General features: G+C 41.9%; 1 protein-coding gene across 1 annotated transcript in view; it reads right to left on the bottom strand.

Annotated features, from left to right (window-relative positions):
• The window catches only part of COL3A1 (collagen type III alpha 1 chain), a 96,633-nt gene extending 79,211 nt beyond the window's left edge, over nucleotides 1-17,422 (bottom strand). The window contains exon 1 of the mRNA XM_081903351.1: nucleotides 17,194-17,422. Within this exon, the coding sequence (XP_081759477.1) occupies nucleotides 17,194-17,272 (79 nt within the window). The 5' untranslated portion in view covers nucleotides 17,273-17,422. The remainder of the gene's footprint in view (nucleotides 1-17,193) is intronic.
• Nucleotides 17,423-18,234: the final 812 nt, after the last annotated feature.

Here is an 18,234-nt window from a genome sequence, read left to right as displayed (position 1 = left end):
CCAGTGGTCAGGGATGATGGGAATTGTAGTCCAAAACATCTGGAGAGCTGAAGGTTGGGGGTGCCTGACTTAATCCATGAGCTTGTGCAACCACCAATGGTGTTTCTCCACCAATGCCCATAGCTAGCTGGATGGCAATTCATGGCCACCAGAATTTATCCCATTTTGCTTGTATTGATGGCCAATTAAGAAGTTTCTAAAACTTTATTTTGCTAGGACTTTGGGACATAAGCATTGTTTTGACCGCTGCCTGTTTTTACCATGTTGTTATCTTGACTCTATAGTATGTTTTGTTATTTTACATGAGGCTTTTCTTCCTACATGCATTGTCTCTGATCCCCAAGCTGCAAAAGTTGACATGACTGCCCATACAAGAAAAGCTTGCGTTGTACAGCGCACAGGTTGAAATTCAGATACATGTGTTCAACAAGGCTCCTTTGCCATGCGCCTTAGCACTTGATTTATGATTTAGACTGAACATGAGTGACATCAATTTTCTACTAGGCTGCTCACAAAATTATGTTTCCCCCTCTCCGTCTCTCATCTCCTGAATTCCCCAGTTCCAGGCCGGTGGAAGCAAATTAAGCAATTAGCACTTACAAAATGTTGGACAGGCATGGATTTCATGCTGCTGGTGACACTATAAGGAATGAATTGTTTCTTTTGTGTGCAAGGAAGATGAGCATAAGGAGGAGCTCCTACTCATCATCAACACCAATGAAGAGGCCCTTAGACTTTTCTCAGGTATACTTGCACCAGCAAATGGGAGTACCTTCTCTTCCATTCCACGTTGATTTGCGTCCTGGCTGAAGACCAGAAATAGGTTGAGGATAGACAAAAGATACATGGTGATTTAGTGAGGTAAGCAAGGAACAGACCAATTGCAGGCTTGCTTAGCAGGCTGTGAGAAAGGTTGTGTGTGTGTGTGTGTGTGTGTGTGTGAGAGAGAGAGAGAGAGAGAGAGAGAGAGAGCGATCAGACCTAACATGCTACGTGGCCTTGTAATGAGATGCTCAGCATAATGTAAGCAGCATCAATGTGATGAGGACACATGCTACAGAGGCATTTATGTGACTAAGACCACATGGGCTGAGTTGATCATGTGACACTTTGTGGGGAGTCTTAGGAAATGGGTCAACACATCAGAAGATTCAGTGACTCCTATGGGACCACTGGCTTTCAAAAGCAGTAGCTGCCCAATATGACAAAATTCAACAACTGAGAAACAGCTGAGTCTACCATTCTCCCCAGCACTGCTTTAGCACTTCAAGTAAAATTCATGAACTAATGGGATGTTGCAAATGCATCAGCCCTGTTCAGGCATGGTGCCTCCAGGCAGTGCTATGTTTCCTGACTCTACCCCAACCTTTGCATATTGAGTAGGAGGGGCAAAAGAGGAATGCGCTTCTCAGCTGAACACACTGAGAATCCTCCACACAATGAGGAGCATCAATCATGCAGTGTGAAGGATTGTGCATGTGTTTCAGCAGGACACAAGAATATTAACTCTCAAGATCTTCCTGGTCAACTACAAAAGTCTGAGCCTATAGCCAGTAGGAATGGGGACCTTCAGGTTAGATTGTGTAGTTCTGCTCCCACCACCATGTGTTTCCAGTGAACTTCTAAACAGGGCAAGTAGGTTAGATGCTATTCATTATGTATCCCAGGAATCTACTGAATAAAAACAGAGCCTGGTTTTTTTTAATTGGCATCTTAAATGAACTCTAATCCAGAGAGATGTCTTGCATTTAACAAATGCATTGCAACAAATTCAAATGCCACTGATTTTGGTGGGACTGAAGAGTGATTAACTTCATCTGAAACCAATGGCTTTAGAGAAGGCACTGAAGAATGCAAGTACCTCTTTCCGTTCTCACAGCTCTTTGCAGGAAGTTATTGTTGGTATCATAAATATGTATGTGGAAAGGATGGCTGTGTTGAAGCAGGCTCTACTCTGACCTACGTACAACTTTTTCTGTGTTTAAATCATGGCCCAAAGTCTGGGTTGTTGGGAGGTATAGCTCAGCAACATTTGGAGGAGAACTGGTTAACTATTCCACATTTTGGGGTAGTCTAGGAACCTCTCTATGTGATCAGAAGCTCACTGGTATGTGAGTTTGCCCACTTCAAATGTTGCAACAATCATGTAGGTCAGATGCTGAGCATGCTGTCATGAAGCCATTTCCCTGCACATGCTTGTGAGATGCACAAAAGGGCAGTCTCCAAATCGGGGAGACTCGAGAATCCAAAACAGCAATCATTTTCTTTGACTGGGACCTTTCCGGAATAAATGGTTTGTACACTGCAACCGAAGACACCATTCTTAAATTAATTACCCATAATTAAGTCCTGATGGAATCAAGTAAACATTCTCATGCATGTATGAATTTAAGAATTACAACACGATGATCATGTTTGGCTTCTTGCATCAAGAAGATTATAACATGTGCTTCCAATTGCTGAACATCGTTGTTAATTTGCCCGAAAACTGTCTCAGAGTAATTGGTCTGTTCCCACAGTGAAGTCTAGTTAAAGCAGTCACAATTTGGGTTAAGGAAACTCTCTGGGGTGGGGTCGCAGGGAGAAGCATGCGAGCTTCACCCCCGTACAGTTTTCAGAGTTGGAGGGTGGCATTTTGAAGCAAGGAGTGTCCTGCACTTGTGAAGGGTACCTGCATGTTTGAGTATCATGGGAAAATGTGGAATCTAAAATGTGGTGGGTGGGGGAGCTGAATGAGTAAAGTAGGACCCTGACTTCGGGTCATCTGCCAAGGAAAATGTGATTGGGGTGGTGGTGGTGGAGGTGGACCCTAGAGTCTCATCCCCATGGCTCACCTCAGATATTTCTTTAACACAGGTAACAAATGCCTGAAGATGGCTAGAATGCTGATTTATTTCCATATTTGTACAATCTTGCCATTCTGGACCACAGTCATTATATCTTTGGGACAGCTCTTTTGGAAAGGTTGCCATCAGTCTCTACATTAGATTAGAGTAATGGCTCGCCTTTGGTCACCTTTGTGTGATAGAGATAAGCAACAAAGAAGTTGCCAGTAAGCTAGCACATAGAAGCAGCCTTGTAGACTATGAGAAAAACTATAGCACAGCCAGAGAAAAAAAAGAACAGAGGCACTTTTGATTTAAATGAGGCTTTACTGTACCCTGCCCTGAAATCATTGACAAATGTGATTTATAAATGTCTTCAGTCAGTCAATGAATTGCTGTTTGGTATAGCAAACCATTAGCCAAAAGGGATGAATAAATGCAGGCAGAGATATGCCCCCAAAGTTGAAACATACAGGTAAAAATGGGAGTGCTTAATCAACATTTTCCCAAAGGTATGATCTCTTTATTTGTTTTTGCATTCTACAAAAGGCCTTATATGTAACCACACCAGTGTTATGGGTTTCCTTGAAGAAAGCCCAGTCAAATGCCTTTCTTATGGACTACTTAGGAGTGAACGAGAATAATTAAAAAGGCAACACGTATTTTTGAATTCCGCATGGCAAGGTCTTCAAAAGAATGTGCATTAGCTCAAAATGTCCTTCCACCAGTGTCCCCATTCACCGGCTGATCTCCCAGACTCTGTGTGTTCCATGCAAAGTTCTGAAGATGAAAGCCTGCCTTCAGTATAATGCGGTTAGGCTCCTCCCCCAAAACAGGAACTCTATACAGCAGAGGTTTTCAACCTTTTTGAGTCTCCCTTGGTCAACTACATTTTTTTCTGCAGCAACCCTGTGGGGCTCAGGAGCCCAGTTGTATCACCCCTTGCCTGCAGAGCTGCCAGCCTCTCACCCTTTTTTGAACACCCACCCTTGTGGATTGTTCCCTCAGCCTCCTCTCCCCTCTCCTTGGGAGTCCTCTGGGCAGCTGTAGCTGCTGCCTCTGGTCTCTGAACTGCCCTACCACTGCCCCAAAGAGGAGCTTGTAGCCAGGGCTGCTGCAATAAACAGCTGTGCAAGCCTTTGGGAGGCAGAGACGCGAGAGGACATCAGAGGAGGGAGGGAACGAAAGAGGGACAGAGGCCAGTGTTGCCCATGGCACCCCTGACCATCATTCAAGTCACCCCAGGGTGCCATGGCACACTGGTTGAAAACCACAGATATAGAGGGCTGGCCCAAGGCATTCTGCTGCCCTTGGCAGTAATATGTACCACAAAGTACATAATCTATCCCCCGCCATGCCCTGGCATTGCATGTACAGAAGTCAAGTGGACCTGGAATCTTGCTTGAACCCTGGCAACACAGGAAAGCATCCTGCCCCTCATATGAGGACAGCATCCTGCCCCTCATATGAGGACAGCAGACAACCATTCCAACAGACAGGAATGGTTAGGGAACTCAGAAAGAAACAGCTAGGGGGTGAGGACTGTCACTCCCCTCCCAACATTTGCTGCCTGAGGCAATTGCCTCATTCTGCCCACTACAAGACTAGCCCTGGCCCTGTGCAACTAGATTTCCCAATCAAAGGGAGAATTCTGTCTATGTTCAGATGCAAAATCTCCTTGCGGACCTTCACACTCACTGTGTGAAGGTTGGGGGATAGCGTCTGGCTGGTGACAACTGGAAACAGGATGTTCTGGATTAGATGACTTTCGTCTGGTTCAGCAGACAGGCTCTGGTTTTTATGTTCTTAACCTGTGATGCATATTTCTCCTTTTTGTGGACCTGGAAACCCAAATATACTCAAGTGAAAATATGAGCTGCTTCAAGTCTGAGTTTGCCAAATGGGTTTCCCGTTCAGCATGAGAAAGCATGGGGAAAAAATCTCAAAAGTAGGGGAAATGATCTTCTCCTGCCAAGACAAAGAGCTACATCTTCTATGTAGTGAGCTTTTAAAGGACTTCTATGGAGATACCTTACTTTCCTCCAGAGATGTCAAGGTTTTATATATTGCAGTACATTTATATTTCAGATAGGAAAGAAATGCGTTCCTGGTCTGTCTCAAACTGCAGCAATATTTCATCCCTGGCAGAAGACTAATTCTGAGCTAATTTATAAGTGGCTTGGATGATTCCAAGGCTTATAAGTCAGTGGAGAATTTAGCTCAGGTAATTCATTTTGATGTACATTAAAGCGATCCAGCTCGCTATCTAAAATAAATGACTACAAAATAAAATGAAATTACATGGAAGTTTTTTGTTATCGGGCACATCAACTAAAACATAACTCTTCATATACATTACATTATGCACTTTCTGCTGAAATATCTTTATGCATCTGTCCTGGTCTTCTAAGCTAAACATGCATGGTATTGGGAGATAGTTTTTCTTTATCCCAGACTGATACTTTAAAAATAAATAATGTATCAAACTGCTATAGTGGTACCTTAATATTTTTAAGATTGAGATAGTCTTAAACTATCTTGCAGCCTGAACCTTTATACTGGTTTTTTTCTTTCTCTTTTGAAGAACCACCAAATGGAGGCCATTTGAAAGGCTTCTGAATCAAAACTTCTACATTGATGCAGTTATGTCAGGGATGGGGAACAAGTTGCTTTGGGCCAGACTTTGCCCACCAGCGTGTCCAAATTGGCTCATGAGGTCATTTCACTCAAATCATAGCCACCTGTTTATCAGCTGACAAAAAATGAATGACAGAATCTGATGTGTGGAGTTCAGTTCTGCTGGTTTTCCCAGTGGTGAGCATGCCATCTCATCTCCCTAAGCCCACAGGCCATCTTTGACAGGTGGTGAGATTGCTCAGCTATCAGACACTTAAGTACCCCTAAATTCTTCATCAGACTAGATCAGGATTTCCCAAACTTGGGCCTCCAGCTGTTTTGGGACTACAACTCCCACCATCCCTAGCTAACAGGACCAGTAGTCAGGGATAATGGGAATTGTAGTACAAAAACAGCTGGAGGCCCAAGTTTGGGAAACACTGGACCAGATAGTTGAAAATGCAAGGGGGGGATGGGAAGAAAGAAAAAGGTCACCCATGTCTTCCTCTGGTAAAATGGAGCATGGGAGGATGTAGCAGATATTCAAATGAGGCCCTCTCAGGTGCTTTGAGGCCTGCTGGGAAGGAGAAAACAAATAATGACTGGTGCAGTCCCTCCAACTATCTGTAACTACAACCAACTGCTATGCAGCTCAGCTTCCAGTTCCTAGTTGGGAAACGGGAATTATGAAAAACTAGGCACTCTTTATATAAACAGGGATGCAAATTAATTTGGGATTGCTTGCTTTCTCTTGATACCTAATCTCCACTTGCCACGGGAAACTGATTAGCAGCTCAGAAACTCTCTTGTTCTGTGGCATAGCTGTGTCGTTCAGTGGTACAAAGATTTATACGCACAAAGGACTGCATGCATTGGAATTCCCTCACCTGTAATAGGCACCTAGTTTGGAGTGAAGACTGTATTGATGACAGAACTGGAATGCAAATGAGGCTGCCTACAACTCATTCTGTGAACTGTGAACCCATGAGAAATAGGAACAGAAGTTCATAGGGAATGAGAGTTCTCACAACAAAGACCCATCCCCCATCTGCACCACATTTAAAAACCAGTGAGAACCACTTTCAACAGTCATGGCTTCCCCCAATGAATCCTGGGAGATTAAGGCTACTGGTAGTTATTAGGAGGCCTCTATTCTCACAGAGCTATAATTCCCAGACTAGTTTGACCCCTCTTACCAAGGAACTCTGGGAATTGTAGCTCTTTACAATAAAAATAGATACATTTCTATACAGTGGTACCTCGGGTTAAGTACTTAATTCGTTCCGGAGGTCCGTTCTTAACCTGAAACTGTTCTTAACCTGAAGCACCACTTTAGCTAATGGGGCCTCCAGCTGCTGCCGTGCCGCCGTAGCACAATTTCTGTTCTCATCCTGAAGCAAAGTTCTTAACCTGAGGCACTATTTCTGGGTTAGCGGAGTCTGTAACCTGAAGCGTCTGTAACCTGAAGCGTATGTAACCCAAGGTACCACTGTACTAGTCTTTCCTCTTGCATGGTATCGCTTGGTAGTTCTGGTGTTTGCTCAACCTATGGTATTTTTAAGTGGTCATTCCTTTGGGTCTTGATCACTAGGAAAATCATCATCATCTTGTTCTACTGACTCCCATTATTGGCAACACAGTTATGACTTGGTAAGGAAACAGGTTACATGGGTAGGGTTGCCATACATCAGGATTTCCCCGGACATATACAATATACACCAGTTGGCAGCAGTGTCCGGGCAGAAATCGGACAAATATCCGGGAAAATCCAGACACATGGCAGCCCATGTCGGCAGTGTCATTTTTACCGTATTTCCACAAAAATAGCTCAACACTGTTTGAAATGTGGCAGCCTTATGCATCAGTTGCATTGTAACGGGAGATAGGAGGGAGATAATTTGTACTCAGCCTTCGGATTCAGAAACTACTCAAATGTTCAAAGGTGGGGCGAGGGTGGTCCAGCCCTGCAAGAACCAAGCTGCATAAAAGGATGTGCTTGAGGACGTGTGTTTGAATTTCCATCAAAGCCTCTCTCCATTCAGAATGCTAGATTAGTTTGGTGGCTTGCAGCTTGTGCAGGCCTGTGCCGTCAACCCTCTAGGCACAAACCATTTTGCACAACAGTTGCTAGCAAAATAAACATTAAGTTGTAGTACCTGAAGAATATGTTATCACAGGGGTGTAGCAATTCAGCTGAATGATAAGAGGTAAGTTTTGGAACATGATCCTTTGTTCTGCCCACCTCCCCCAAGCTGGCAAGCATTCATGTATATATTTTATGTAACTAAGGAGAGAAGTAGGCATGTCTAAAGGACACTGCATATTCTTTATTCTTCACTTACAATTTTTTTTAAAAAAATACTTTAAAAAATAGTGCAGTGCTCGTTCAACATGAAATCTTGGAAAATGGAAGTGGTTTGTTAGCTAATAGGAAAGGAATCTCTTTTGCTGTGTTTCATGAAACACAGCCAAGAAAACCCAGTGGTTGAAGCACTCCCAAACTAAATCTACAAAATGACTGTTATTTGAAGGGTTATATCATGTTTTCCATTGTCATCTTGACATGAAACAGTTTCCAAACTTTGGAAATCGGACCCAGCTGACTGGTGTTAGGAGTATAAAATAAAAAAGAGTACATGTAGCTTTTCATGCAACAGGGAGAATTTTGACTGGCAAACAATTGCCCCTGTTGTATGTCTTTGTTATCCAGGGGCTTTGAGGGGGGAGGCATAACACTAAAAGATGAATGTGCTCATATCTACAATGATTTGGAATTATTGTGGAACCACTATTCTTAAGAAAAAATGGATATGTTACTTTCAGCAGTAGATTTGAACCAGGAGATAGGGAAGTAGATTTCATGATGCCATGACCTCAATCACTGAGAAGTGCAGTATATGCCAAGTCACCAAAAAGTCAAGTTTAGGGAAATTTAGTAAGAAAGAAAAGTTGATCCAGTTCATAGCCTAGCTGAAATGTTGTGATTGATACTTGTGTCAATAGCTAGACTGCAACAGAAAAGACTGTTCACCTGGAACAAGAGACTACTTTGAATCAAGGCCACCACTCTGCAATGAACCTTTGGCTGCTTGATCACAATTTGAATATAAAACTGGAGCCCAAGGATGAAACATCACATGAGTTATGCAACAATTGATGACACTTACTTTGCCATATTGTATAGGCAAATGTATTTAGGATCACTGTGAAATAAAACAATATGGTGGGGAAGGAGGTGTATGTGTGTACTGAAACTTCATTTTGCAGGAGGAAATAGGATAGCCATCTTCAAATATCTTAAGGGCTGTCACAGAAGATGGAGCAAGCTTGTTTTCTCCTGCTCTGGAGGCTAGGGCCTGAATCAATGGATACAAGTTGCAAGAAGGAAGGTTCCAACTAAACTTCAGGAAGAACTTTCAGACAGTAAGAGCCGATTGACAGTGAAACAGATTCCCACAAGAGGTGGTGCACTCTCCTTCCCTGGAAGTTTTTAAGTAGAGGTTGGACGACTGTCTGTCATGATATTCCTGCATTGCAGGGATTGGGCTAGGTCAGGGATGTAAAACTCCCAAGAGACTGCAATCTACTCCCATTATAAAAACACTGGCAGTGATCTACCCATTGAATTGACCAAAGTTGTTGAGCTTTTTTAGGGGAAGGAGGAAGACCCAAAGCTGTTTTTCATTCTTCTTGCTGGATTTATGTTATTTTAAAAATTTGATTATGGTTCTTTAATTTCTATGCTGCTTAATCTATTAAAATATCTCTAAGTGGTGTGCAATAAAGAAGCAACAACAGGCAACTGCATATTACAAAAATACACAGTTACATATAAAAATGTTACATTAATACAAAGTTACAATATATATATATATATAAACCAATAGAAATTCATTTTCCTTTTGGTACACTCCACTCTTAGCCTCTGGGTTCTCACCCAGGGTCCAAACATGTTTTGCTACTGATATTTTTGTGCCCCTAAGCATAACATAGAACTAGACATTACCATCTTGCTCCATTTCTCTTTCCTCCACTGCAACATCTAATACAACACAGTTTCTTCAACCCCACCTCATATCTTTGGTTGCTGTTAAAACTAGACATCACTAGGAAGAGAGTAAGACTGGCACTCCATGTGGAGGTCATTCATTTCAGACCAAATAATAAACTAAACTTAACTAAATGGGGAGTTCGAGATTCATTAATTTCAAAATGAACACTATGAAATAGAAATGGCAAATGAATGGAATAGCATCAAATATTCTTCTCCACCCCAGCAACACATTTGTGTCTGTTGTAATGTCCAGTTCTGCCCATAAAACACAACTGTAAAATCTTTATTGTATCCTTAATCCATCATTTGGGCAAAATGCACTGGCTTAAGAAAGAGGAGGATGAAAAATGGAAGAGGGTGTTCTCATTAAATTAAGGCTCAAGCTTGTTGAAGAAATGTTCTGAGCAGGCCACATAATTTATTACTTTGGCTCTTGGATCCATAGATTCAAAGACTAATTAAAAGCTGTTAGCAACATTTTGAGGAAGACAAGCCAAATTCATCACGTCTTTAGACCTCAGCAATGTGCAAAAATTAGAAAATCAACCACCACATGCCACTCAACAGCATATCCTTTCACAGGAATAGTTGTGAAACCAGAATGCTTGGATACTCCCCATTGAATTTCCTTTATTTTAAAAGTTGTGTGCACTCCACGACACTGATCAAATTATGGACTTAAATTCTTTCAGAACTGCTGAGGCAAAAGAGTTAGTCTAATACTTCTTGGAACTGGACCAGATCCATGGAGAAGGTTGTGTGTCAGCTGACTGAATGACTTTGGGCCAGTCACTGTCTCTCAACTTAATCTACTTCACAAGATTGTTGCAAGGATAACACAGGGTAGGGAGAACCATGTACACCATCTTGAACTCATTGGAGGAAAACGCGGTATGGAAACATAATAAATCTATAAAAATAATGATTGGTCATATCTAGGGAGACCTATGTCCAAAATCTTGCTCAGACTACCCCTTCCTGTCATCTACCCTGTAGGGCTTCTGTTTGATTATAAAAAGATAATAAGATAATCTGAGGCGTTTGGAGCAGATAATTTAAAAATGCCCAAAAAAGGTGATAAATAAATGCAAAGATAGAACAGAACAACAAAGTGAAACAACTAATCATCTAGGATTCTATAGGAAACACTGGGGCATTTTCATGGTTTATAGACTGAGCAGACCTCTTGAATGCACCGAAGTTTCAGAGTGAATGGGCCGAGGACCACAGAGCCTTAAAAGGCCTTGTTGGAGCCATTTTGTTTGCAGCTGTCCTTGCTCTGCTCAGTGTCACTTGGTGAAAATTTGGCCACAGAATGTATGGGTTGTTCACATTGCTTTATAGCCTGAGCAAACATGCCAACTTGGACACCCTGAGAAATAAACTGCTGTTAAATTAAATTTCACAGGGATAGGGAGGTTTTTAAGCATATGCTAGCAGCTTGAACAGTCATACAAGTTTAAGCCTGGGTTGCATCTCCTTGGAGCTTAACATGCCATCTTGATTGGTGGCCCAGGACTCACTTTTAATTGTTGGCCTTACATATTATCCCCCTTCCTAAATCTGTTCTCATTCTCTTGAACATGTCAACATAGAACTAGCTTGTGACCCAGCTGCAGGTCATGACACAAGAAATTAAGACCAATGACTTAGATCATGGTAGAAATCAAGAATACAACAGCCTGAGATCCTCAACAAACCAAGCAACTGTATTAGCAGAGAAAGTGTCTATATTTCAGAAGACCAGGGCACAGCCAACTTTCTATTTTAACACCTTGTCACTTTGAATGAGCATTTGACTTCCCAGTGGTCACCAAAACATGGGGGGGGGGGAAGAATCAGCAAAAGGCTCTCCAATATATATATAACTGATAGCATGTCTAACATGAATGCCAGAATTAGACTAGATGACAACTTTTGGAAAGAAAGAAATGAGCCCTCCATCTGAATTCTTGCTCTCCATCTTCTGTTTTAACCACCAAAGTCTAAGATTAAGCTGGAAAGTTGGAAAGGGAGAGAGGTTCTGCTTATAGCATCAAGATCTATGGAGCACCTTATGGAATTGTTTCAACATTGTTAAAAATAAGTAAAATAATATCTGCGCCAGTGAAAAAGAAACTTCAGCGCTACCCTGTTGCAATAAAGCAATGGATTCTTTCTCCAACTTCTTAAGGAAAATGTTTGATGGATCTTGGGCTCGAGTCAAAAAGCACATATGGAAAGTCATGCAAGGGAAGGGTAATTATCTAATTTTCATCAAACCATAGGCCTCCTCAAACTTATGAATCTGGCCTAATTTCCAAGAACACCTACTCACCTAAAGGATGTGGATTCCCTGGAACTTAATTTAGATTTGGACTTTTCTAAATCACAGGAAGCCACAGACCATTTTCTGTACTGAAGGTTACATTGTGCAACACTCTGAATCCCCTCAAGGCCCTCGCTTTCAAGAATGCTCTCATTTCAAATGTTGCAATCAGCATTGCTCAAGCCAGCTATGTGCAGCTGTGCGCTTTTAGGAGCCTTTACAGCAGGGATTCTCAAGCATGTCTTGCTCAGCCATCTCCCAGTAATTCACATCCCCACACAAAATGCAAGAAAGAAATGAGTTGTCCATGATTAGGCCTTGGGTGGAGATGAAGTGGGCTTGGTTGAGCGGAGATGGGAAAGGTTGCGCTTCCCACATTAGGGAACGAAAACAGAAGGCAAATAGCCCCCCCCCCAGCACTCTGGGCATAGAGCCATCTACAAGCTGTGCCCTCCACACACCCCACAGTGAACTAATGACAGCTTTTAATGCTTAGCCTTGGGAAACAAAGATTCCAAATCAAGTGCAGATTGAAAGCTGGCAGCTTTCATTCCCATCCCTGGTTTCAAGCAACACATGGAAAGGCTTGCCTTTCTGAACAACTAACTCAATAATTGAGAAAATAGGTTGCTTACGCTTAGCCCAATCCATATTGATACAAGTGTTTTAAGACTCGCACATGCTTCTCTATGCTTCACCCAGCCAAGCAAGCAAGGACACATTTCAGCCAGGCAAAAACACTCAAAGTGGGTGCGAAGTTGCATTGGTGAGGGATGTTACCTGGAGAGAGGGATGAGTGGCTGAGGAGGATGTGTAGCCTGGGGTTAGTCCCGAGGGCCAGGTAGAGTGGTCTGAATGGTCACATTTGGCCCCCATACCTAAGGTTCCCCACCCCTAATTGAAACCACACAGAAGTCTTTTACAAATGACACTACAGTGGTACCTCAGGATAAGAACTTAATTTGTTCTGGAGGTCCGTTCTTAACCTGAAACTGTTCTTAACCTGAGGTACCACTTTAGCTAAAGGGGCCTCCCACTGCCGCACCGCCACCACGTGATTTCTGTTCTCATCCTGAAGCAAAGTTATTAACCCGAGGTACTATTTCTGGGTTAGCGGAGTCTGTAACCTGAAGCGTCTGTAACCTGAGGTACCACTGTACACACATGTATTACGAGAAGCAGAACCAGTTGCAAAAGGTAATGCATGAAGTAGTCTTAAGCCAATGGCTCCTCAGTCCAATGAATGTGGTCCATCCATGCTACTTGCCTGTATCATGGGGAAAGTTTTGCGTTTGGCCTATTTCTCAGTTGCACCATTTAAAGCTTAAATGCCATCAACTATAATCAATGTCAGGGCTTTGTGCAGGTCATCAAATGCTTGTATTGTAACTGACAAACCAGAAGATCACATGGGGTTGTACCCAGCGTAGTGTGAGTGGAGTTCTGCTTGGGCAATGAGATGTCTTTTTTCCTCCACATTTCTTCTGGAGGGGCCCTCAAACCCCCAGAGCTGCTTTTGAGAGCATGTGGTAAGCTGGAAGGGACGCAGAGAGGTATAGAAAATTCCATTGCATGTACAGGTGTCTGTTGCACAAGTTGGATAGAGTCCATTATATTCTTATTTCAGATGACCTAATCCTGATTGCAGGTGACATAAGACTCTATCCAAGTTTTTGCTTCAGGAATGGAAATTTAAAGCTGATTGATACGTTACCTCTGTTTCATGTAGCTGGTGCTTCCCCATGGATAGATCCCAACCCTGACATCTAAATTGAATAATCAGATGGGATGGATAGGTTGTGTGGAACATTATCCATCCACTGCCACCAATACCCAGGAAGGTGTGGTGTTGGTGGGTTCCCACCTGACATGACAATGCTACATGATTATCCAACTTAAACATTACTGCTGTGCTGTGGGATTAAGCCATAAGGAAGGGGCAACCACAACATAGAGGTATCATATAAATCAGATCCCAGAGGAGGCTGATGTAAGGGATGGGGGAGGGAATGATAGTTGCAAATGTTTTTGTTCTGTTTCAAAAGCAACTTTAACTGATTGCTCCCCAGTGAACATGCTTCTATTGTACATCTGAATGTTGGCAAAACCCCAAATGGGGTCATATCTTTTCAGAAAACGTGCCAACAAGAACCAAACACGACTCAATTTGCCCCTTATGTCTTGAATGCTTTGAAATGGAAAGGTATCGTCAAGAAAGCAGAGCTATTAGATGTAAGCAATTCTTAATCACATAACTTGTTCTTGAAGCACCCATAAGGAGGCTTCAAACATGAAGGGGCAAGGCTGGCACTAATCCCCAAGCCTATCTAGCATGGCTGCAGTCCAGTTATTAAATGTTGCATTTTTTCATTTGCAATTTAACTAAAGCTTTGCAGTTATTGATAGTGCTGAGATTACTCCAAGGGCAACCTCACCTCCCCACCAAAAAAAACACTTTTACTTATCACTTTCTGAATGTGCTATTGGATGACAAGTCTTTTTGGTCTATTTAACCAATATAGCAAATTTTCATCATTTATATGGATCTAGGTACGAGGCTCATGTGGTACAGTGGGCAATACTAATTGGAGCATAGGATGATTAAGTACTGTATTCTTTTGGAGGAGAATTAGCAACCACTAGATGGCCCTTCATTATAGGTGCTGATGCTTTGGTTAGTTAGAGCTGGAGCGGTGGCAGGGGTGAGGGAGAAGACTTGACTCAAACAAATGTTCATGCAAACCAGAAAACTTCATCTTGGTGAACCACAAATTAAACAAGACTTGCAAGGAAGAAAGAGCCCTGGTGAAAGAACCATCATTCAGATACTCAGATATTCCCCAATAGCCAGAACTAAGACCAAAGATGCCATTGTAGCCTGATTCTAAGATGACCTATATCAGCATAGAATAAAGGATAGGGTATCTCAGCTGCCAGATGTAGATGTCACAAAGTGGGCAACTGGTGGTGATGTGACTGTCACCATAGGAAGGTAGGATAGAATCATGGTGCAAGTCTATTTCATTCCCCTCTTTAGTTATTATGGAAAAGAAGAAGCACATTGCGCAGGGCTACTTCTGATCATTCTCAGTTCTGTATATCCTCAGCAGTTTCCTTAATGTCTTGCCAGAGGTTGTCAGTTGGCAAGATATGCTAAGAAAAACAGTGCACTGACTTAAATTTGATATAGACCAAATGGAAATTCTTTCTGACACATCCAGAGCACTTTATAATGTGATTAGAAACTCTCTTTTTCATCCTTATAAACACTAACACCCACCAACCATATACTGCTGCTTCATTGCCTACATTATCTCTCTAAATAGGTTTTGAACAGCCTTTGATTTGTCATTGTCCATTGTGGGGAGCAAGGAAAAAATGGGAGGAAGAGTGAGGAAAGATGAGATTGCTTCTAGAACAGAAGCCTAGAAACTTGCATTGTATGGGAAGATACATTGCTAAGAAAGTACTTTACCTGATATTGCGTTTGAGCTATTCCATGCCAACAAAAACTCAGTCTCATGAGGGTAATTTTATCTCTTTGTCCTTGCCTCTTAAATCTAACCTGGCACTGAAATAATGAAACACCCATGACAAGACAATCTGCAAAAATGTCATTTTGGGCTGCACCATTGAATCCTTTGCTACATCTGCCCAGAATGTGTACTCCCAACTAGAGCCAAACACCATGTCAGAATCCATAGTCATAACCATAAGGGCACAAATATCTATGTGAAATAGGCAATGGAATATGGAAAGCAACCAAAATGCAGAGAAGTTTCCTTCATGCAATTGCACTGAAAAACAACATGCTTCTTTGCTGGAAATGGTTAATTTTTCCTTCTTGCAGTTTGGAAGATGGATGACTGATGGTTAACCAAGAAAGGGATGGAGTTGGATACTCATATTTAATATTCACTAAGATGTGAATTGAACATCCGACATCATCCACACTGCAAATAGTTGCATGAAAGACAAAGCATACAGGAGGAAACCACAAAATCAGTAGACATGTATGATCAATATTGGGGAGCGTGGTGGGGATAGCTATCTGAGGGTGCAAGCCTTTGCATGTCTGCTCAGAAGTAAGTGCCATCAAGTTAAATGGGGTTTAATCCCAAGTAAGTGGGAAGAGAATTGCAGCCAGACTGTGTCCTTTAGGTGAACATTGAAATCTGAGCACTTGTTTGCTGAATGTGTTGCTATTACATGCATCTCAGATAAATCATAAGATCTGAAGTAACGTGTTTCAGCAATGCAGTTTTTGCTAGGTAATGAAGATTATTCTTGGTGGTTCCTTTTCTTATGGTCTCTAGAGTGCCTGGCTTGTACAGAATTTGAATTCTGTCAGGAAACGTGATGCCTGTTTTGGACATGGATTTCAGAATGTTCCAAGAAACCCTTTCCAATAATTGCAGCTATGGATTGCGTGAGTGGGTTTGGTGGTGATGAATAGTTTGTGACTGGTTTCATCGACCCAGTTCTGTGCACAAATAAATAAAACGTTGCACAGTTTCTTCTGGTACACCTCATAGCACACCTCAAAGCTCAAAATGTATCCACTGATTAAAAAGATCTAAAAAGAAAACAGGTCACAAAGCATCTGTACTACAAAAGGTATAGGACATCTAGTACCAATTCATTTTCAAGTGATCTTTTCTTTGCATGCACCAAGAGCAACCCAATCCTAGGTATAATTACTTAGATGTAAGTCTCCCTCTGCTTAATCTTAAAGGAGTTTGCTAGCAGATCATGTAGAAGCTTGAAGCAGCCTCTGGTGAATAATGGTACAATATGAGAGCAGTATGTTCCATCCTTCTGCTTATGTCTAAAAAGTAACACACCCACACACCACACACAGCTGGAAAATCTTTCCCCAAAGCTGGAACAACCATTCTGGTTTGCAAAAGTGTTTCCTTTGACATTAAAGTCTTCTTTTAAAAGGTACATGTTCCTGTATACCAAAGCAATACTTTACTATATTAAAAAAACAGTCATGTTGCAAGGAGCTGAAGATACAGCCTCGTTCAATATGTCAAAATGACTTCCAGATTTTGCTGAACTAGTATTCACAGATCTTATTCCAACAGCTAAAAGAAAGGAAGATTAAAAAGTTTCCAGAACTTGTCAAGCAAAGCAAAGGATGCAAAGAACTTAAGCTAAGAAAACGGTGCACAGGAATGCGTAAGCTCAGATAAAGTTTGTTTTATTTAGGCTAGTACTACATGCTACAGAATAAAGCAGAGCAGAGCAGGACCCTCTTTGATAGCTCCAACCGGCGACAGGAAAATGGCTTTGCTCAAGGCTGATTTTATGGCAAGAGGAGAAACAAAGTGTTGAAAAACAGAGCGTTTAAAATCCATGAAAAATCGTAAGTGGGAATTACTCACCATCTTGTTGTGCCAAAATAACTGAGGGTTGCAACACAGCAAGGAAAAGCAAAACGGCTCCCTGCACACAGCTCATCATGTCTAAAAATTATTAGACATGAGACTCTATGTGCAAAAGAGAGAAGGAAAAAAAGTGGGGGGGAAGAAAAATCAAAAGAGCACCATCAATTGTTTCCTGCCCTTTCAGCCACCGGGCCCTTCACACAACTCAGCCACAGACATTCCTTTGCTCTGGCCTTAAATAGGAAAATCTTTGGCTTCCTTTACTTCCCAGCCCCTTTCTGAAATATGAGAGGAGGTCCCATCCCCTTAGCATTAAATGAAATGATTAATATTTCTTTTGGCCTTGCAGAAGGAACAGCCAACTGAAGCAGCTACATAACACATCTGGAGAGTTTGTGCTTGTCAGCGGCTGCTCTGTGTGTATGGAATACAGAACATGCACATATATGTTATATTATATGATTATGGGCTTTGGTGTGTGAGCTGATTTTCTTTATGTGTGGCATGCAAGTGCGACAGACAAGACTGGATTTCATTTTTTCTTAGCAGTTGACTGTTTTTGTTCTAGATGATGATGGTGATTCTAAATCAGAAAGACCATGTTGAGGATTGAGTTTACCTGAAAGGTTAGAAATTTCTCTCATGCACACAGAAAAATGGAGAGAACCCAGAAAATCATGTGAGACCATGCAATTCTTTCTGGGAGAGACCAGCGTTGAAGCCACAGCTTTTAAAATGTGAACCAGACCTTCCAGAAACATACAATTACTGGCTATAGGGAATGTGAGCTCAGCTCTGGGCTTCACGCATGCCATACATTTGAAGCACAATTAAAGCACATGACTCCCCCCCCAAGGATCTTGGGAATTGTAGTTTGGACTGGGAATTGTAGATCGAGGGGGTAAATTGCAGTTCCCAGAATTCTTTAGGGGAAGCAATGCACTTTAAAGGTACGGTGTGTAGTCATCCTTAATCTCTCCTAGCCAGGGTAGTGACTAATCCCTTGTGATTAGTTTTTGGAATACAAGGAGAAATGTG

Source organism: Podarcis melisellensis (assembly GCF_964234715.1).
Source record: "Podarcis melisellensis genome assembly, chromosome: 1".
Taxonomy (NCBI): domain Eukaryota; kingdom Metazoa; phylum Chordata; class Lepidosauria; order Squamata; family Lacertidae; genus Podarcis; species Podarcis melisellensis.
Note: the sequence above shows the minus strand (reverse complement) of the source record. Positions and strands in the feature narration are given on the sequence as shown.